Source organism: Chelonia mydas, chromosome 3 (genome assembly GCF_015237465.2).
Source record: "Chelonia mydas isolate rCheMyd1 chromosome 3, rCheMyd1.pri.v2, whole genome shotgun sequence".
NCBI lineage: Eukaryota > Metazoa > Chordata > Testudines > Cheloniidae > Chelonia > Chelonia mydas.
In genome coordinates, this window is record NC_057851.1 from 64,025,958 (window position 1) to 64,045,729 (window position 19,772).

General features: G+C 41.9%; 1 protein-coding gene and 1 long non-coding RNA gene across 8 annotated transcripts in view; one reads left to right on the plus strand and one right to left on the minus strand.

The window, feature by feature from the left end:
- Positions 1–12,294, minus strand: part of SNX14 (sorting nexin 14) — a 79,636-nt gene extending 67,342 nt beyond the window's left edge. For 2 of the 7 annotated variants that reach the window (XM_037894422.2, XM_043542626.1), the window contains exons 1-6: positions 12,037–12,293; positions 9,637–9,757; positions 8,574–8,650; positions 8,387–8,465; positions 4,099–4,142; positions 1,207–1,294 (exon numbers count right to left, since the gene is read on the minus strand). In XM_037894422.2, the coding sequence (XP_037750350.1) occupies positions 1,207–1,294; positions 4,099–4,142; positions 8,387–8,465; positions 8,574–8,650; positions 9,637–9,757; positions 12,037–12,182 (555 nt within the window). In that variant the 5' untranslated portion in view covers positions 12,183–12,293. Of the gene's footprint in view, positions 1–1,206; positions 1,295–4,098; positions 4,143–8,386; positions 8,466–8,573; positions 8,651–9,636; positions 9,758–12,036 lie in introns of all 7 variants that reach the window. The other 5 variants (XM_043542623.1, XM_043542624.1, XM_043542625.1 and 2 more) reach the window with 3 other exon arrangements.
- LOC119565761 lies at positions 12,287–14,596 on the plus strand. Its single transcript, XR_005224628.2, has 2 exons — positions 12,287–13,546; positions 13,831–14,596. It is a non-coding gene; the product is annotated as an uncharacterized LOC119565761 (long non-coding RNA).
- Positions 14,597–19,772: the final 5,176 nt, after the last annotated feature.

A 19,772-nucleotide genomic window follows, 5' to 3' on the forward strand; every position in this document is an offset into this window, starting at 1 on the left:
CATTACCACAGAGCAACAGAAAGTTTCCTTTGCATATACTGTACCTATTTAAAGGACAGAGGGTGGTCAGTCCAAACTTTTTACAGGAACTAAATGCACGTACAAGTTGCCATGACATGCCCCTTCCTGGCTAAACATCTTGTTCGAAACTGATGTCTGAGTCACTAGTACAGCCCTTTTACCCCTATAATCTTCCTCTCAGGACACTTGCCTGCGAACATCGGGCAATGCTGGATGCTTTTTATATTTCTATTTCAAGAGCCCTGCAGATCTCTTCAAAACCCCACTAATGTATTCCAACTCCAAAATCTGTTCTTTTAAAAAAATCCACTAAACGTTTACTGTGGTTAAATACAAAAAACAGAACAATCGTGTCTGGTAATACCTCCACTTCTTATTCTTATTACAAGGAAAATCTGATCTTATAAAATCCTGGCAATATTTCCCTTCCTGATTGCAGACCAGCTCTCCCACCTGCTCTGAGGAGAAGGAGCAGGATCACAGAAGCCAACTGATGATCATTCAAATTTAAAAAAAAAAAAGTTCTGAATGAGCAGTTCAGGTGGAGCTTCCATACAGAAGTCCAAGCCTCTGTGTTTCTGTGCACCCACCTACATACAGTATGTGTTCGTTGGTCTTTGTCCAGCAACATACCCCCATCACACAATTTTACTTAACACTTATAACATATCAAATGACTCCAAGTTAGCATAGTCCCTTCTCCACACAAGTCACACCTACTGGGATTCTCAGAGTGAGCTATTTGAAGCAGTTATCCTCTTACCAAGTATAAAGATATCTTCAAAGAACCGAAGCACAGATGGAGAACCAGGTGGTAGCTACAAGAACTATAGCTCCCCAATATCTAGTAATTCTCTCTACTCCCTTCAAATGAATCACCTTAGAAACAGCCAATGCAACACAGAAGATAGTCTTGTGCCAACACAAAGCATTACTAAAACAGCAGGAACAAAGACTTTAATTTGCAAGGATTCTATAGGATTGGGCTGTGGCCAAGAGTACCACGGGAGATAAGTTTCAGAGGAAGGAAACTGGCATAAAGAGGAAGAAACTGTCAAATGTAATTCTATATAGACAGTACAATATGTTTCTTTTGGTAACATAATTAAAGAAAGAAGGTTTACTTTGGCATTAGATACCACTTCTTACATATAAAATCATGTTCTCTCTCCAAGCAATTTTTACCTTGTGAATTCTGCGAATTAATACAGATGCAAAAAACCTCAATGTTACTCTCAGCTCATCAACGAAGGACTCATCATCAGTTACATCCCTGCAAAGTTTTAAAACAAAGTAAACCAAGGAAAATATTTAGTTTGAACTTTAACCCATCCATGTTACATTTGACACTTACAAAAGAAAGAATAAAACCATTAAAAGGTAGCACTTGAAAGCATAAGAATTATCTCCAATCTAAATGAAAGCACAAAAAGTGGGCAGGGCCAGCTGGTGACTGGTCCTCTATTCAAGCATAGAAACATACAGACACCTCAATATAGTAGATATATTTGCACTTCTAATTAGCTGTGACTTGAGAGGCATGGTCAGAGCATAAGACTAACAGCCAGGAATTATGTTCTAATTCCTGTTTTAATACTAACTAACTGCATGATTTTGAGCAAACAACCACCTCTAATTCACTTTCCCCATGTGTTAAAAAAAGATAGTTACCCAGTTAGGTGAGACAGAGTGAGCCTAAATTAATGTTTGCAAAGCTTTATGAAGAAAAATGCAGTAACTGTTCAATATCAGGAGAGCTGGTTGAAATTTTGCATTTCTATCTAATGACAAATTCTGAAATTTCAAAATGTTTTGTTTTGATAAGGTCAAAATGTTTCTACCTTTATATATTATAGTATAGTTCTGATAATTTCCTGCAAAAAATTAGATGAAATTGGTACATTCCGAGACAAGATTTTGATTGTGCGGAATCAACATTTTCTGACAAAACAGTTTTCCCACTAGAAAGTTTTTGACTAGCTCTAATTATAATACAATATGCATGTTTCCTGTAGCACAGCATTTTTTGGAATTCTCATTTGTTAAAAATTGACCAAAAGTAGATCATCCTATTGCCCTCCCAAGTAGAGAAAAGCATGTTAGAGCTCTAATATACAAAATATTGATGATGGTAGAAGATGGCATCAGCTGGTGAGGCAAAGGAAAAAATCCTCTTGTGCCCAGTTCCCATTTTTCCTGCCTAAAAGGGTCTAGCTGGTGTCAAGGAAGTCTGTGCTCCTTTCCCTTGACAGGAAGATATCATTCCAGAGTCTCCTCCCACCCTAAACTCTGGTCCAGCTGCTCTAGCCTGGGACAGAAAGAGATCCCAAACCTGTCCCATCACTGAAATCTGCCCCTTCCTACAAAGCTGTGTCTGCTGAGGGCCTCATTTTCCTGTTTGGGACAAATGGATTTCCCCAAAGATGCAAACTGAGAGAAAGGATGAAAGACTGGAACGGGAAGAGAAAAAAATCCTAGAACATTAGACAAATTCTGCCCTAATGACAGTCAAACATACTAAGAAGATTTGCACTTAAGTAAAAATAATTCTCCAATTTTGTATATTGCCGCAAGACTTTAAGCAATAAACCATAACTTCAGAAAATTTCTCCCACCTCGAAGTGCTAGTTCACTTCTTTTTATTATCACAATGCTAAGGTGTTCAGAGGACCCAGTTATGACCAGGACCCCACTGTACTAAGCACAACATGATCACATAAGATAACTTTTTTTTTGGAACCTGTGATTCTTAAGTGTAATATCTTCAATCTAAGTTCTCTCTGTCAGTCTGAAGTAACATAAAAGATACAGTGCCCATAGATTCTCCACTGATTTTAAATTATAAAATATTAAAGACAGCCACCTATATGGCCTCCTTAAATTTTATTCTATTTAAAAGGAGCTCTGCAAAATGTCCTCTGGATTTCATATACTTGAAAGTTTACTCAGCTAATGAACACCCAAAGATTATCCATTTTGGTGATCTACACCACAGTGTTTGGGCTCCCTCTGTTGTCCTGCAGTTAAGCGTATAACTTTGTTCAGTATATTCAAACCAATATTGACACACCCAAAGCAAAGGCATAACTAAATAGAGACATGCAGACTTCAGTCGTATTTAAAAATAAATGAGATAAATAGAACACCTGTAAAAAAATTCTGAACTTCCAGTGGGTAAGACAGACAACGTAAAATAAAAGATGAGAATAGCTGACTGATTCTCTTAATGAACATCACCTTTAAGAAGGGGAAAGTCAAATTCAGAGTTGAATTAGATAAATCCAGTGTTTTATTTGTTTTAGAAATTAAAATAATCTTACATCATGGCATTAATATGCACCAAGAATTGAACTATTTAAGTTATTTTCCTTCAAAGTGCTTAGAGTAATATGCCTTTAAGTTAAAAACAAAACAAAACACAAGAAACCCATACAGGCCCCAGTCTTGCAAAGACTTATTCACACTCATGCTTAACTTTAAGCATGTGAATAGTCTCATTTGAGTTTAACAGAAATATTCACAGTCTTAAAATTAAGCATGTGTAGAATCTTTGCAGGGTCAAAGCCTTAGCTCATATCTTGAATGTATTTTCCCTTTTTTTTTTTTTTTTTTTTTTTAAAAAAAAAAGGATAAAAAAGTTTATTTTTAGATTAAGACACTACATGAAATACCGGGTCAGAGGAATACTTTTAGTTTAGAATCATAGCTCATAAAAGAAGATTTTTAAAGTTCTTACAGTTTTTGAACCTCTTATGGTTGCAGCAAAAATGTGTCTTTTTCCAGGAAAGCCTCACTAAGATACAGTGTTTTTATAGTTTCAATACAAATTTCACAAAAATCTCTGTAAAATTTTAAAAATTTAGAACAAATTGATCCACTCTACTTAACTAACAAGATATAAAACAAACTAAGGTGATAACACTGTTATATTGAGAAAGTAAAAAAAAAAGTCTTTGTATTTTATTATTTTTAACACAAAAACTAAATATGTATTTTGTAAAGGACTGTTTCCACTATACTGTTTTGAATGAGGGGTTATTATTAGAAGAAAAAGTAATATTTGTGGAAAACTCATACCTGTACCATGGATAAACAAAATTTTCCAGCACCAGTTCAAGCACCTGCGTAGAACAAAGACAATCACATTACAGAATAAGGGATCTATTTATTCTATATACTTGTTCGAAGAACTGAAAAAAAAAAAAAAATACACAAACATCTTTTCTAACCTCACTCAATGTGTACATTATAACTCTAAAACAACAAGAGATTAAAAGTGGAGAAACAAAATGCATTGGCTAGAGAAGAATATGTTAAAAAAAGGGAAGACATCTAGGAGGAAAGGAGAAGAAGAATGTATTTCTAAGCAAACACTGTAAGGCTGAAAGCCGTAGAGTCAAATGCTCTATGTAGGACAAGCTTTCTATGGGCCTCCAAAGAAGGGACCAAGGCTGCCAGGAAGAGGAACTATGAGAGTACGGGTCTAGGGATGAAGCAGTCAATAGCAAGCCAGAGCAGTGAGCCTGGGGATCGACTGAAAGAAAACGAGACCTTGGAAAGTTAATGTGCAACCCATAAGAGGAGAGTCTTAGAAAGCAGTGATCAGATGGCCAAGATGATATTTGTCTCCGTGAGGAGGAACTGATCCCAGGTGATAGAGAACATACCCTGCCATGCTGCTGCTGCGTTCTGGATTGCCTCAAGGGCCCAGTCTGACAATGCTAGACAATATGATAGCTTATAGGGTGCTTGTCAATCAAACTGATGGAGGGATGAATTGGACTGACAGGTGAAAGAACCATCCCTCCCCTCCTGCCCAAGAAAGTAAAACATTATCCCTTAGGTCTCTTCTTTAACAACATGGAACCAAGAATTAAAAAAAAACCCAAAGAACTAATGATAAATTTATAATGATAGGAGTTGTGAACCAGGTACACCACTGTCTTTTGTGATGCTGGCTACAGACATCTCTGATCAGCTCTCTTTCACAATGACACATTAGCATGGTTTATGCCACAAAGCGTCTCACAAGCGCATTGATCAAGAGGTAAGTAAACCTACACTGTAAATATATTATTGGTAGATAATTCAAGTAAGCAATTTTTCAGTCAGATTCATTTTATGCAACTTGTGACATTTAAAACTATATTACATATCACATCTTGAACTCTGCCCAAGATGAATTGGACAACAGAACACAGATTTCATGCAATTTACATGAGTTGCAGCGTCATTCTATAACTTAGAGTTTGCAATAGAAACATGGAAAATCATGCCCCACTCCAGCAGCAAGTCTTCTCCATTCTGTCTTCTTTCAAGCTTAACTGGAGTAGTGAAGGCTGTAATACAGTTTCATGATTCTCTAAGGCACAATGCTGTAGTATTGCCATACAAACAGCAACTCTGAATACCATACACCACCATCCTCCAGGATATTCTCACTGCATTTATTTCCAAAAAGATGTACTTCTTAATAAAAGTTCTACATATGTTAATCTCTTGATGGGATTGAACTACAAGTACTAATAGGTTTGCTAATCAGAGCTCTTCAACTCATTCTGCTCTCAAGATACACACTGTGCATTGTCAAGATGCTGTAAAAAAGTCAGCTATTGCATAAGAAAGTGCAATATTTTATTTTTTTAAATATGCACTCACATTTAGGAAGGAAATAACTCTAGGAGATAGGTAATAAATAAGTTCTTCGGGTAATCATGGCACATCTTAATTATTGGTAATATTTAATATTTTAAAGAACCCAAGAATATGCTGGCTCCTTCTCATAAACAAATGCCCCCGTCTTAGAGAACTTAATCTAAATTTAGGTCACAATACAGTGCATAACAGTACACTGGAAAGAACAATGGATAACAAAGAACAGTATTTTATTATTTAGTATTGGTAGTATTGTAATGACAGTCCTGGACCTACCTTGGAGCCTCAGTTTAAATATATACTCATTTTCATAGATAAGGCCCCAAGACGCTATCATGATAATCTAGTCTGACTTCCCGTTCCTGTACAACACAGGCCATAGGATTTCCCTGAATTAACTCCTGTTTGAAGTAGAGCATATCTAGATTTTATAACTGCCAGTGATGGAGAATCCACCACAACCCTTGGTAAATTGTTCCAGTGGTTAATTACACTCATTTAAAAATCTGTGCCTTATTTCAAGTCAATTTCTCTTGCTTCAACTTCCAGCCACTGGCTCTTATTATACCTCTGTCTGTTAGACTGAAGACCCTTTTATAATAAATTTCTGTTCCCCATCTAGGTACTTATAGTCTGTGATCAAGTCACACCTTCATCCTGTGACACACTGTACCTCAGAAGAGCACCCTGCACCCCCATGTTCGTCCTTATAATATGATCGTGTGGTACCAGTGCAAAGTTTGCTATGTTGGGTGTCTTCGGACGGCTCATGGTACACTGAGCATTGTTATAGTAACATTATAGGTTGTAATTTCATGTATATAGTTATGAGGCTGAAAATGTGTCCTCATGGCTTAAAACAAGCCCAGGCAAAATCTCCCCAGGAGCAGAGGGGCAGCTCATACCTCATCAGGGCATGTGTGGGACAAACCCAGCCCAGCTTCACAGGAACAAAAGACACTGGCCTAGGCAGCAACAAAGGATCTGCTGGACTCTCGAGCTAATCATCCCACTTCCCGCAGTCAGTTCGGCACTACGATGAGGTAATGCTCACCTGACTCTGAAGCTGGGGGGTGGGGCAAAGCCAAGAGGGAAGAAAGAACATGATAAAAGGGAGAGACTTTTGCCATGCTCTCTCTCTTCCACCTCCATCTACAGACACCACCACCAAGCGACTGAAGTGCTGATCAAAAGGAGAGAGCCTGGCTGAAGGGCAACCAGCCAGCCTGTGGTGAGAAACCTGAGTTTGTAAGGGCACTGAAAGTGTTAAGATCAGCTTAGAATGCATTTTGCTTTTATTTCATTTGACCAAATCTGACTTCTTGTGCTTTGACTTATAATTGCTTAAAATCTCTCTTTTACAGCTAATAAATTTGTTTATTCTACCTGAAGCAGTGCGTTTGGTTTGAAGCATGTCCGAGACTCCCCTTGGGATAACAAGCTGATACATATCAATTTATTTGTTAAACTGACAAACTCATATAAGCTTGCAGCGTCCAGTGGGCATAACTGGACACTGCAAGACGGGGGCTCCTAGAGTTGCGTCTGGGAGCAGAGATATTGGCTAGTGTCATTCGGTTGCACAATCCAAGCAGCGACTGGCCAAAAGTGCTCATTCACATAGCTGCGAGCAGCTTACATGATATAGAGCAGGGGTGGGGCAAACTTTTTTTTTTCCCAAAATTGTATGGAGGGCCGATTAGGTGAGGCTTTGTCTCCCCAAACAGCCAGGCGTGGCCCAGCCCCCGCCTCCTATCCGACCCCCCTGCTTCTCACCCCTGGGACTTCCGCCGCATCCAACTCCCCCGCTCCCTGTCCCCTGACCACCCCCGGACTCTGCACCCCAACTGCCCCCTGCCGCCCCATCCAACCCCCCCCCCCTTCCTGACTGGCCCCGCCCAGAACCCCTGCCCCCTTACCACGCTGTCTGGAGCACCGCTGGCTGGCAGAGCTACAGCTACGCCACCCAGAGCACAGGGTCAGGCCACGGCTCTGCAAATGCACTGCCTGGCTGCCCAGAGCTGCAGGGGAGGTGGAACAGCAGGGGAGGGGCTGGGGGCAAGCCTCCTAGCCCAGGAGCTCAGGGGCCGGGCAGGAGGGTCCCGTGGGCCAGATGTGGCCCATGGGCCGTAGTTTGCCGACCTCTGCTATAAAGGCTGTGCATGAACAGCCCAGGAGCGGGGGTTCTTACAGCAGAGCAGGGTAAGGCTGGCTCCCCGAGTCGAGGATTGGAGTGACCTAGCAGATCACCGGTCCAGATAACACCCGGGAAACATCACACACACTATCTGACAAGATAAGCAGATTGAGCTCCTTGAGGGTCTCATTATGATGCATGCTTTCCAGTCCTTTAATCACCCTCACGGCTTTTCTCTGAACTCTCCAATTTTTCAACATCCTGTTTGAATTGTGGACACCAAAATGGGACACAATATTCCAGAAGCAGTTGCACCACTGCAAAATACAGAGGTAGTATAATCTCTCTATTCCTCCTTGATTTCATATTTTTTAATACATACAAGAATTGTGATGGACTCACTTCTGATGTCCAAAAGTAATGATGAGTCTTAAGGAGGGATCTGAATGATAAAACCTTAGTTGTTTTGGATTTCAATGCACTGAAATCATGTCAAATAATTAACATTAACTGACAATTAAATAACAAAAAGAAAAGGAGTACTTGTGGCACCTTAGATTAAATAACAGTTACCTCTGAGAGAGAGGCATCAACCTTGGAAGACACTTGTAGATCCAACCATGGCTGGTAGTTTTCCAGAAGCAATGCAGGTCTGTAAGAAACCAAGAGAAATAATACAACATTTAATAGAAGGTTCTCTCACCCCAAAGTACAAGATGTAACAACTGTTATGATAAAAAATGCCAAATATTTAACTTACCTATGCCTTTTGCATTTGACATTACCACATACAGCACAGCTGTGACCTTGGGGAAATAGCTCCTGCAGTTCTAATTGCTAAGAAAGAGAAAGTATTTAACAAATCTCAGTTTTTCAAAATCCTCTCTCTCAATGCATTTCTGCATTAGCGAATTTGCTTTTACTGTATGTGATGAAAGTAAAATTAAATTGCACAAAATATCATAGATTGCTTGATTTTTTGGGGGTGTGTGTGGGGGTGAATACAAAGATAATGAAAAAGAAAAGGAGTACTTGTGGCACCTTAGAGCCAAACCAATTTATTTGAGCATAAACTTCATCGGATGCAAGTGAGCTGTAGCTCATGAAAGCTTATGCTCAAATAAATTGGTTAGTCTCTAAGGTGCCACAAGTACTCCTTTTCTTTTTGTGAAACAGACTAACACGGCTGTTACTCTGAAAGATAATTAAGTTAGTAAAGTACCAAATGGAAGCAACTGAATTTAAGAAACTAACTTACAGATTAAAACTAACCTATCAACATAAAACATTGTTCTAAATGCAGCAGAAAGGTGATTTAGAACTGACGTTTCCTTCTTTGAAACTTTCAAATTCATGTAAAGCAGGCGGAGTGTGGCCAGTAAGATATATTCTGAATTCATTTTGTCAAAGGAAATGCATCTCTTTTACAAGCATCATGCAGGTTTAGGATTTAAAAAAAAAAAAAAAAAATGCAACTACTGCAGACACTCTAAAAGCATTATACAAGCTGCAGCTGAATTGCCCACACTGACGACTGCATATTTCAAGCCTTTAAGTAATAAGGCCCTAATCCTGCAAACACATTTACTTAACTTTACACATGTAAATAGTCCCATTGGGTTCAACCCAAATATTTGCCAAATTAGAGCCTTCATTTGTATCTGAAGACTGTTCACCACAGAAAGTTACAAGTTAATATCAACTGCATTCACCACTGTTACATTAACAGAGCATAACATTTTCTAAAATTACTGGTTGTACATATTGCTACAAAATAAATGGAGAAAAATTAAACAAACACTACAAAGAAAAATTAAGTGTACCTTGGGTTTATATTTTATTGTAAAAAGAATATTTGGCAAGAGAGAATCTGGTCCTAATGAGCAGTAGAATGTGACAACGCCAGCAACAAATGACCAGAAGATCATTAAAATGTGAAGATACCTTGTAAACAAAAAGAAAAAAAAAAAAAAACTGTATGACAAGGTAGACAATACCTTATGGTATGTTGACAGCAGAATTTTTCACAGTGACATATGAACACAAGTATTTCTTTTAGTGACTACTCTACCAGAAATTAACTGAAATACTACACCTAGTTCTATCTCAGGAGTTCTCAAACTGGGAGTCGCAACAGGTCAGGTCAAGAAGTGGTTACATGGGGGTTGTGAGCTGTCAGCCCCTGGGTGGCAGGGCTGTGGCTGTCAGTCTCTGGTGGGGTCGCAGTCAGCCACTGAGAGAAGAGAGATGTTGCACTCAGAGGCTTGCTGCGTGAAACGGGTCACCAATACAAAAAGTTTGAGAACCACTGCTCTGTGTGTTCATGAAAAGTGTGTGATATCAATAATTGGAGCTGCCAGTTACGTAAATCTAAGGTGAACTCATCCACAGACAGGACTAATAAAACAGCAATACTAATACAGTTGTTTATTTCAAAGCATATTACAAATATAACTAATCCCCACAACACCATTGGCCTGCAGGTCTATGTTCAGACTAGACAACATTTTATCTCTTCTTGTTCTGATATTGACTGACAATCCAATAAATTAAATATATTTTACATTTACTTAATAGTATCTTTTAAGCATTAAAATATGACTTTTTAACCCTACTACAATAGATGGTGAGCCTGAATACTAATTTTGTATAGGGACACAGCACCCTCTACCTTCATGCTCTGTGGGAATTGTTTACATTTGTGGGTTTTTTTTTTTTTTTTTTTTAAACAAGTATTGAGTTTAGTAATGGATGATGACATAAGGTTTTAGTCAGTATCATAATGACCTCTTGTAGAGCTGTGTTGGATGTAGCTGATAAATGTTTTGCTGTCCAGGAACTTTTTGTTAAATTTTAAGAAACCTAAACTAGCACTCTCCTCTTAGGGCATGTCTTCACTAGCAACACTTAAGCACTGCTGCGGCAGCGGTTTAACGTGGCTGTGTAGTCGCGGCACCAGTGCTGGGAGAGTTTAAAAAAAAAACCCACTGTCTAACTGCCACTTTTCAGCACTCAGGGGGTGTTTTTTCACTCCCCGGAGCAAGAAAGTTGCAGTGCTGTAAAGTGGCAGTGTAAACACAGCCATAGTCTCCCAGTAAATCTAGTTTTATCAGCGTTAAGTCTCACACTGAAAATGCCTCAGGGCAAAAAGTATGCATGTGTGCCCTGTAGAGCACAGAATCAGCACCAAGACTTTATTAAGTCTGTACTCATTTCTTTACAAATAACGGTTGCTCATACCATGTACAATTTATGTTTAATAATTTGGGGATGGGTATGTTGCTATTCTGGATTGCAATGCACATAGAGCAGGGAAACTCTGGAGACTGAGGTCAGAAAGGAGCGTGACCAAAATAACTGAGTGAGACTATGCAATCACATGCCAGGAGCACTAATAACAACACACTGATATTGACCCCCATAGTTATTTATTCACAGCACAGGTCAAGAAGAAGGCTGGCTGACAAGAGTATGAAGGGGATGTGAAGCAAGCGTGGGGTCATGGGAGGGTAAAGATAGAGGGTGTCGCTTTCTGGCTCCCTTTCTCCCACACAGTTTGGCCCCTCGCCACAACTTTTCCTTGAATAGCTAGCCGCTAATACGTTGCCTCTGGGAGGGAAGAGGATTAACAGGAGAGGACGCTGTTTGCCACCTCTTCTCTAAAGTTAAGGGGATAAACTGGACACCATCTGAACTAAGCCCTCATTTTCCCTCCTTCCCAACGTGCCTGGGCTGTGTCAGGGCAGCTGCTCCTGACCGCGGGCACCGGGCCGCACAGGGGCAGCAGACGGAGGTAAGCCCGTGCCTGGGGGAGGGCTGAGTCGTCCCGGCCTCTCCCCGCCCCAGCAACCGGGATGACAGCGCCACGCAGCTGCCCCAGTGGGGCGCCTTCCACTGTTCCCGGGCGAGCTCCCGTCCGCGCAGCCCGTGGGACAGGGGAAGCCAGTTCCCATCCCGCCCTCCCCAGCCGGGCCAGGAGAGATGCCCCCAGCGCCCCTCCCGGGTCAACGACCCCGCCGCAGGCAAACACCCCCCACGGGCCCCGGCCAACAAGTAGGGGAGCGTCTGCCCTGCTCCCCCACCCCGGACCCCGGCCTCCCTCCGAGACCCTTCCGCGTCGTCCCCAGCAACGGCCGCCCTTAGGTCGCCGCCGCAGCCGCCGGCTGCTGGGGAGGGAGCAGGGAAGAAGCGGGAAGGACGCGGGCCCAGGCGGTGGCTGTTACCGGTTCAGCAGGAGGGTGGCCGCGCTGAGCCCCAGCAGGATGCAGCAGAACAGCGGGTACTGGCGGCAGGCCTCCCGCAGCGCCTCGAGCCCCCGCGCGCGCTGCCTCAGCCTCTCACCCGCCGCACGCGCCCACCCCCACCCCATCGCCGCCAGCGGGGGAGGGGCGCGGCGCACCCAGCGCGGAGACCCTCGAACCCACAGACTGGGGAGAGGAGGAGACAGTCGCAGCGCCGCTTCCGCTCTTTGTCATGTGATTCCACCACCACGTGATTGCACTAGCGTGCGTCGCGTCCGTGCCGTGCGTGCAGCTCGGGGCGCCGGCCGGCGCCATGGTGATGGGGGGCGGGGCGCTAGGACCTAGCTTCGCTGGAGGCGGATGGCAAAGCTCCGATAATGAGCGTCGAGCCGAACGGCCCCAGCCCCTGTGTACCCCAAGGGCTGGATGGGCCTTGCCGGCCCGCGGTCGGGTTGGCTGCGCGACGCCGCCGCGAACGCCCCGGCCCCACCGCGGGAGACGGGGCAAGGCCAGGGCTGCCCTCAAGATGGCTGCGGGGGGGGCCGGCTCAGCCCGGCGGCGGGGAACCGGATTAGCGCGGGAGAAGCGGCCTGCTCCCCTCGCCGTAGCGAGAAGCGTGGCGGCGCCCGGCAACAGGCCCGGCGCAGGGGACGCATTCGTCGCAATGGCGCGAAGCAGCGGGAGCGAAGCCGCCGCGGTGGCGGATATCGCTGTGGCGTGCGCGGGGGTCAGGCGGGCGAGGCGGCCCGGTGGAAACGGGGCTGCGGGAGGAGCCGAGAAAATCGATCCGCTTCCCTTTCTTAGTCGTTCACCCGCCAGCAGCCGCGGGCCACGCGCGGCCAGCCCAACAAGCCTGTACCGGCTGTCGGCCTGCTGCTGGCTCCATGGACTCCGCTTCAGCTGCTGTGTCCTGGGATACTTTCCCCCTTTTTTACATTTTGTTCCCGTTAGGAATCATTTAGATTCTCGGCTCAAGAGATCCCCGTGTGAGAGATGGGTGTATGGGGAGTCCCGTTAGTGCACGCTTGTCTGCTTTGTCCTCTAGCTTCACTGGGGGTGAATGTTTTTATTTCCAAATTTGACATTTTCTTGAGCCAGAGATTGAGAAGAAAGTCAGCAGTTTAGAACAGTTTTAAACTAGGTCTGATTTGGGGCAAGAACTACTCCCCTTGTACCTCATGCATAAAAAGATCCTTTCCAGCAAGTGGTCAGTGACCAGCCTAGATGACATTTCAAGCCCGACTGCATAACATGCTGTCCCAAGCCCTGGAAATAGAAGATCCCTGATGGCAGAATGCTGACATAGAGTTTTCATTACTCAATTTCTAATGCAGCAGGGATCTCTAGCCTGTGGCATTTAGAAACTGTATATGCTATATCTTATTAAAGTGGTGTGTGCATATGGTGACTGAACTGAAGAAGCTGATTAATCAGGGGAATGAGGAAATATTACAAATAGTGTATTCCAGCTTCTCAAAACCTTATTTGCAAAGTAAGTACTTGAGGGAAAAGGGGATGAGGGTCACTTGAAAAATATTTTTTAGGGGGGAGATTAGCTGGTGAATGCATAGTTTGTGCTGTTGTCTCTAAGGCAAAATAATAGTCTGAAAATTAATTTTTAGGTCACAGTGGCTAAACTTTAAGGTCTAGTTCACATTAATAACTACTGTTAGCTGCAAAGTAAGACATAGACTTTCTAATATTAATTGAATGCACATCTGTACTTACTAAGTTACCATGAAATTGAGAGATATGATGGTACAAATCATTGTTTAGGTGAAGATAAATCAAATGTAAACTTCAGCCAGGATCTTATGGGGAAACAAACCAAAAAAGACATGAACTCCTAAGCAAGTTTTCATCTAGGATGTGTACAGGAACAGTTGGATTACTGTCATGCAAAAGATCTGCTTCAAGAGGACTCTTCTGCTCACTCCTTGACTGGCTAAGAAGCAGGTGCTATTTTTAATCTTTTTTATTGCCTTGGGGGCACGCTTGGGTAAGAGACTAATAAGTGCACTCAGGACCCTCACATGCAATATAAGAGCCATGTTTTCAAATCTAGTGATAAAGTCAAGTCATTCATGAAAAATCCTGCTAATATCAACATCTGGGTGACTGAAGATGAAGGTGGCTTTAAATATTTCTCCAGCATGTCTGTCTATCATAAAATCCAAAGCTTTTATTGATCTCAACAGCAGGTGAAGTGTCACAATTTGGTATGTTGACCTTTTTCAGGTTTGGCAAAAATCCCTGTGTGGGATTGAATTGCTGTAGGAGCTGCTGCTAAAAGATTACATGTCACTATCGCTGTTAGTAAAGTGTGTGTTTTATTAAGAAAAACTTCATGTCTAACTAGAAACGTGCAAAACAAATGGTGTGATCTGCTACTCAGAGTCCCAGGAGAAGCATTTATTTCCCACTGTCTTCCTACTCCTTCCCTAACTCTACTGCTCTTGCACAGTGGGAAGGGTTTTTTTTGTGCTCTTAGTTTTATTATAATGTATTAAATGATTTAGCCCCTTATATTGGGCTTTTTAGCCATAGTTGTCAAAGTGCTTTATGAAGATAAGAAGTATCATCCTCATATTACAAAAGGGAATATTGAGGGACAGAGTGAAGTCACGTGTCCATCATCACATAGCAAACCAATAGCAGAGTTAGGAACATAAGTCAGTTCTTAACTTTACTTCAGTGTCTTAGTCATGGGTCTATACTGCCTCCTTAGTTAAAATGCATTAAGAATCGTGTTTGTGTACCTATAAATCTCTGGGATTGTTAATCATTTGTCATCTGCGAGGCAACAGTTTGATTTCTTCAAGCTCACACAGAAGAGTCAGTCCTAGAATATTAAGTATGATTTAGAAACTTTCCTTAAAGTTTGCAAGTGTTCACTAGTTCCACTTGTGAATAAGTGAAATCTTTGTCAGCCACACAAAATCAAGTAAACAGATTTTGTGAATGTAACCGAGCTGGCAGTGAGGAGATGCTGAGTATTTATAGCCCATACTGTCTCAGAAGTCCAGTATGTTTTTCTTACACTTTTTTGTCCAATTACGCAGAGACAGTGAACACAGTGACCATGTACACCTCAGCAAGCTGCTTCTCCTCCACTTCTTCCCATTTCTCATTGCTGCAGACAGTGATGCATGCCTCTCTGTAATCCTGCCCTCCACAAACATTCAACAAAATAAATAGTTCTGCTAGGTTTCAGCCCTTACACTATCACGCAAAGAGGAACACAGCTAGAATTTGCTTTCTACAAGAATTAAAGAGCAAATGAGATACTGACATCCCAAAACAACTGTATTTTAAAGTGTCTCCATAGGGTAATGTCTTAGGAGGCAGGAGCACTACCTGTTCACCAGTAAACCAGGAGCCAACTTTAGTAAATCCTTTTGCACAGGTATTTAAGGAACACCTATTGGCTGGATGCTTGGGAGGCAGAGGGGGGAAATCAGGTCATAGGACTGCTTAAAGCCAGCCAGATGCGAAATTTTCTTTTTTTTTTTTTCTTCTAAATTTTTTAAGAACCGTTTGCTGTCCTTTCAGGTTGAAAATAGTAAAGTAGTTTTGTTTTTGTTTTTTCAGAAAATTTTTCAGTTTAATTATTTGGGTTAATAATGAATGGGGAGAGCAATTATACGTATGGTTATTAGTACACTTTTTGCATTGAGTTTTCTTGGCAAGACTTTTTTCCACCCATAACTCTGCTGAACCATCAGAGTCATACTTGGGTGGTAGGGCTGGTTCTTAATTGGGGACCTGTAACCATGCAAATTTTGTAAAGGTTTAAAGGAGATCTTTTTTAATCACGTGAGCATTCTAAGGCAGCAAATTTCAAAAGTCTCAAAATAGGTCCGTCAACCCAGGAGTGATGTGATAACATCACTAGAGGGTGGAGTCAAATATGTAGAACCCTAAGAATAGGTCTTGAGGCTTCATTTGTACCTAAGGCTATTACTGATCAGGATTCAGGCTTCACTGCATCCGTGCAAAGGCTCTTTCTTTACTCTCTACTACTGACTAAGGAGGGGACCTTGTGCTTTCGACTTAAACAGCTGGTCAGGGAGCAAAGGAAGGAGGTTGTGGCAGTGCTCTGATCCTGAAAAGTATGGTCGAGACTTACATTGAATCATCACACCCAACATCTTCCCATCTAGGGTCAATTTTCAGACTCCCATCACCTCTGAATAGGGAAGAGGATGAGAAGAAAGGGAAGAAGAAAGTAGTGCAATGACTGGGTAGCAGGGGAATGAAGTACGTTTTTGTTTTTTTTAATTTAAAAAATAAAAGGAAATAAAATGCAAATACTATATTAGTGCAAGATTTGGGACCAGTTCCTGCAAACATGGGTGACTTTAGTGAAACTAGTTATGCAAGTAAAATTACACATGTGACTTTCAGGATTAAGACCTAATTTTGCAAATTTAAACATTTAAGAAATGTGGTGTTAACTTGCTCCCATTACACATACTATATGTTGTATTTTTGCTTATCAGTCTGCTAAATGTTGCCAAGTTAAAATTGCAATTAAATTATCAGCATTAAATTTGCAATCTTAACAGTCCATTACCATAGCTTACATGTGACCTCAGACCCATTAGGATGAGATTTAGTCAATTAGAGATCACGGTTTTCACTGATTTCATATATACTTATTTAATTTCCATGCACTTACATAATAATGAGGAACAATTGGTAAGCATGAATCAAGTGCAAATCAGAAAAAGAATGGTTACTTACCTTACAGTAACTGCGGTTCATGATGCTTTTGTGTGGATCCCACTCTGGATGTTCATACATTGAGATTAGAATCTTTGAACAGCAGGGTCCATTGGGGCTGTTTCTGAGCATCCTTGGTCTCCTCCTACCACAAGCATAAAGTCTATCCCTCAGTTTCCTTGCTAATTCAGAATCTCAACTGGAGGAGACTGCGGAAGTGGGGATGGAGGAAGAGTCATAGAATCCACCCAGCCATAACATCTCAAAGCCACAGTAACTGAAAGGCAAGCAACTTTTATTGGAGAATTTCTGTTAATCCCACTCTAGGTGACTGGCCTGCAGTGCTCTATCAAGATCAAGGAATTCTAGCTGTCACTGATTGTAATAAGGCCTTCCCAAATTTGGCATCTGATCAAGGACAAAGTGTTTGACAAAGGTGTGGCGATTACTTCAAATGTCTGCTAAACCGACCTCAGTGGTTGGAATATTTCTGAAACATTCAAAGGAGGCAGCCTGAACTCTGGTTGAATGAACATTGATATTTGGAGGAAGGGGAATGCAATATAACAGACTGAAATACTGGGTAATCTATTTAGATAATCTTTGAGATGAGATAATGTGCACTGCTAATAGGCAAAGACAATAACAAGATAGCCCTTTACACACTTTCCCTTTATCCTATTTAGGTAGTATAGCAAGGACCTAAAACATCTAAGGTGCAGAGTTTGTTTTGCGTAGAGAGGAGTGGGGGTGTATGAAGAAAAATTGGGAAATGATTGACTGTCTTAAATGGAAACCTGAAACAAATTTGGGAGTACGTTTAGGATGGGGTCTCTATGTCACTTTATGAAATGCGGTATAAGGAGATAGGGGTGAGCTATGATGGCTTGGCTTTCACTGACTTGTTTGGTTGATGTAATGGCCACCAAAAATTTGTTTTGAGAATAAGGTGGTAAACAGAACATTTAGAGAGGAGTTGAAAGGGGGCCTCCTTGGACCTGGGAGAAGGATATTAAAATCTCAAGAGGGAGGGAGCTCTTTACTGGAAGATAAGGGTAAACTGATCTTTTAAAAAACAACTTAGAAAATGGTGGGAAATATGGAGCATGACTGGACTTGAGGGTGGCATGTAGAAATTGCAAGGTGGAATATCATAGAAATAATGAAGAGGCAAGAGATCTTCAGATGCAGAATATAGCTGAGAATCTTGGTGCTAGAGGCCTCGAGAATGTGGTCATGGTTGCATTGGACGGCCCAAGTAGACAATATTTTTTATTTTGGCGGAGCAAGTTCTTGTGGGGAGGTCTTATGGCTTTGTAATATATTTTCTTGTACTTGCAATAAACAGTCTATCAGAAGCACTTAGCCTACATCCAGGCTGTTAGATGTAGCAATTTTAGGTCAGGATGGAGAATCTGACAGTGATTTGTCAGGATAAACTGGAAGTGCAATTGGAGGTAGAGTGGTTATTTGAGTAAGTTCCATCAGCCAGAATTGTGTGGGCTGATGAGGAGCTATTAGAATCAGCATAACTGTCTCTTACCTGATTTTTCTTAATACCTAGTTTTGGAGGGACTGAAGGAAATTCATACAGGAGACATAAAAATGGCCGCACTGGGTCAGGCCAATGGTCCATTTAGCCCAGTATCCTCTCTTCCATTAGTGCCCAATGATAGGTGTTTCAGAGGGAATAAACAGAACAGACAATCATTGAGTGATCCATCCGCTGTTGTCCACTCCCTGGCAGTCAGAGGCTAAAGACATCCAGAACATGGGGTTGCATCTCTGATCATTTTGGCTAATAGCCATTGATGGACCTATCCTCTTAACTAATTTTCTCATTTTTTAATCTTATCTAATTAACTTATCAAATTCTTTTTTTGAACCCCATTATAGTTTGGCCTTCACAACATCTCCTGGCAATGAGTTACACAAGTTGACTGTGTGAGACTTTGAGTCCAAGAGATGAGAAAAGTATCTTATAAGGATTGTGGGCTCATTCCCACCCCGGAGCAAAACATTGGGCATTTTGTGTTCTCTTGTGGCAAATAGATCCATGATGGGGTAACACACTGGTGGAATATTAGTCTAATGGAACCCTCCAAAGACCATGCATGATTGATAGCAGTCTGGTGAGAAAATCTGCTAATTTGTTGAATTCCAGGAAATGAAGGTCTGTTGGAGTTATCCCATGAACTTGATACCATTTCCAAAATTTGATTGCCTCTTCACATACAAACAATGAACAAGCACCTCCTTGCTTATTTGCACAAATACTGTTGTCCAAATACCTTGCCAGTGTGCTGTCCATGAGGGCTAATATGGTGAAACTCTTTAAGGCTGAATGGAAAGTTTTGCAAGCTAGCCTGATTGTCCTGAGACCACATATAAACGTCTTATCTGTTCCTGAGACCGTGTATCTGACATTGGTCCAGGTGAGCACCCACTCTATACTGGAAGCATCTGTGATCAGTGACTTTGTACATGGAGAAGGCGGGATCCCCTTTGTAGGTATTCTTACAATCTTTCCACAAGTTGAGTGCTAGTTTAATGGGAACTACAACATGTACGAACATCTGATGTCTTGAAAGGCAATACCCCTAACCTCAGCTATCCCTACAATAGTCTGGCTAGCAGCAGCACATAAATGCAATCTGTCATGTGGCCTAAGAGTGTGAGGCAAGTTCTCAATGTGGTAGATGGAATTAATTTGATGGTGAATACTATTGTCTGGAGAGATTGAAATCTCTCCTCAAAAAGGTGTGTAATTTGTTGGTTTGTAATCATTAGAGCTCTTATGAATTATCAGCTGTGATGGATAATTTGCTGTAGTTTCTCCTTGAATAGAAGGACAGAATCTAGGGCCATGGAGAACTCCTGATGGGGGAATGCCTTTGATTAGCCACTCATCTAAGTATGGGTAGACATGAACACCCTATCTCCAGATGTGCTGCTAGCACTGGTAGGCACTTTGTGAAAACTCTTGGTGTTGT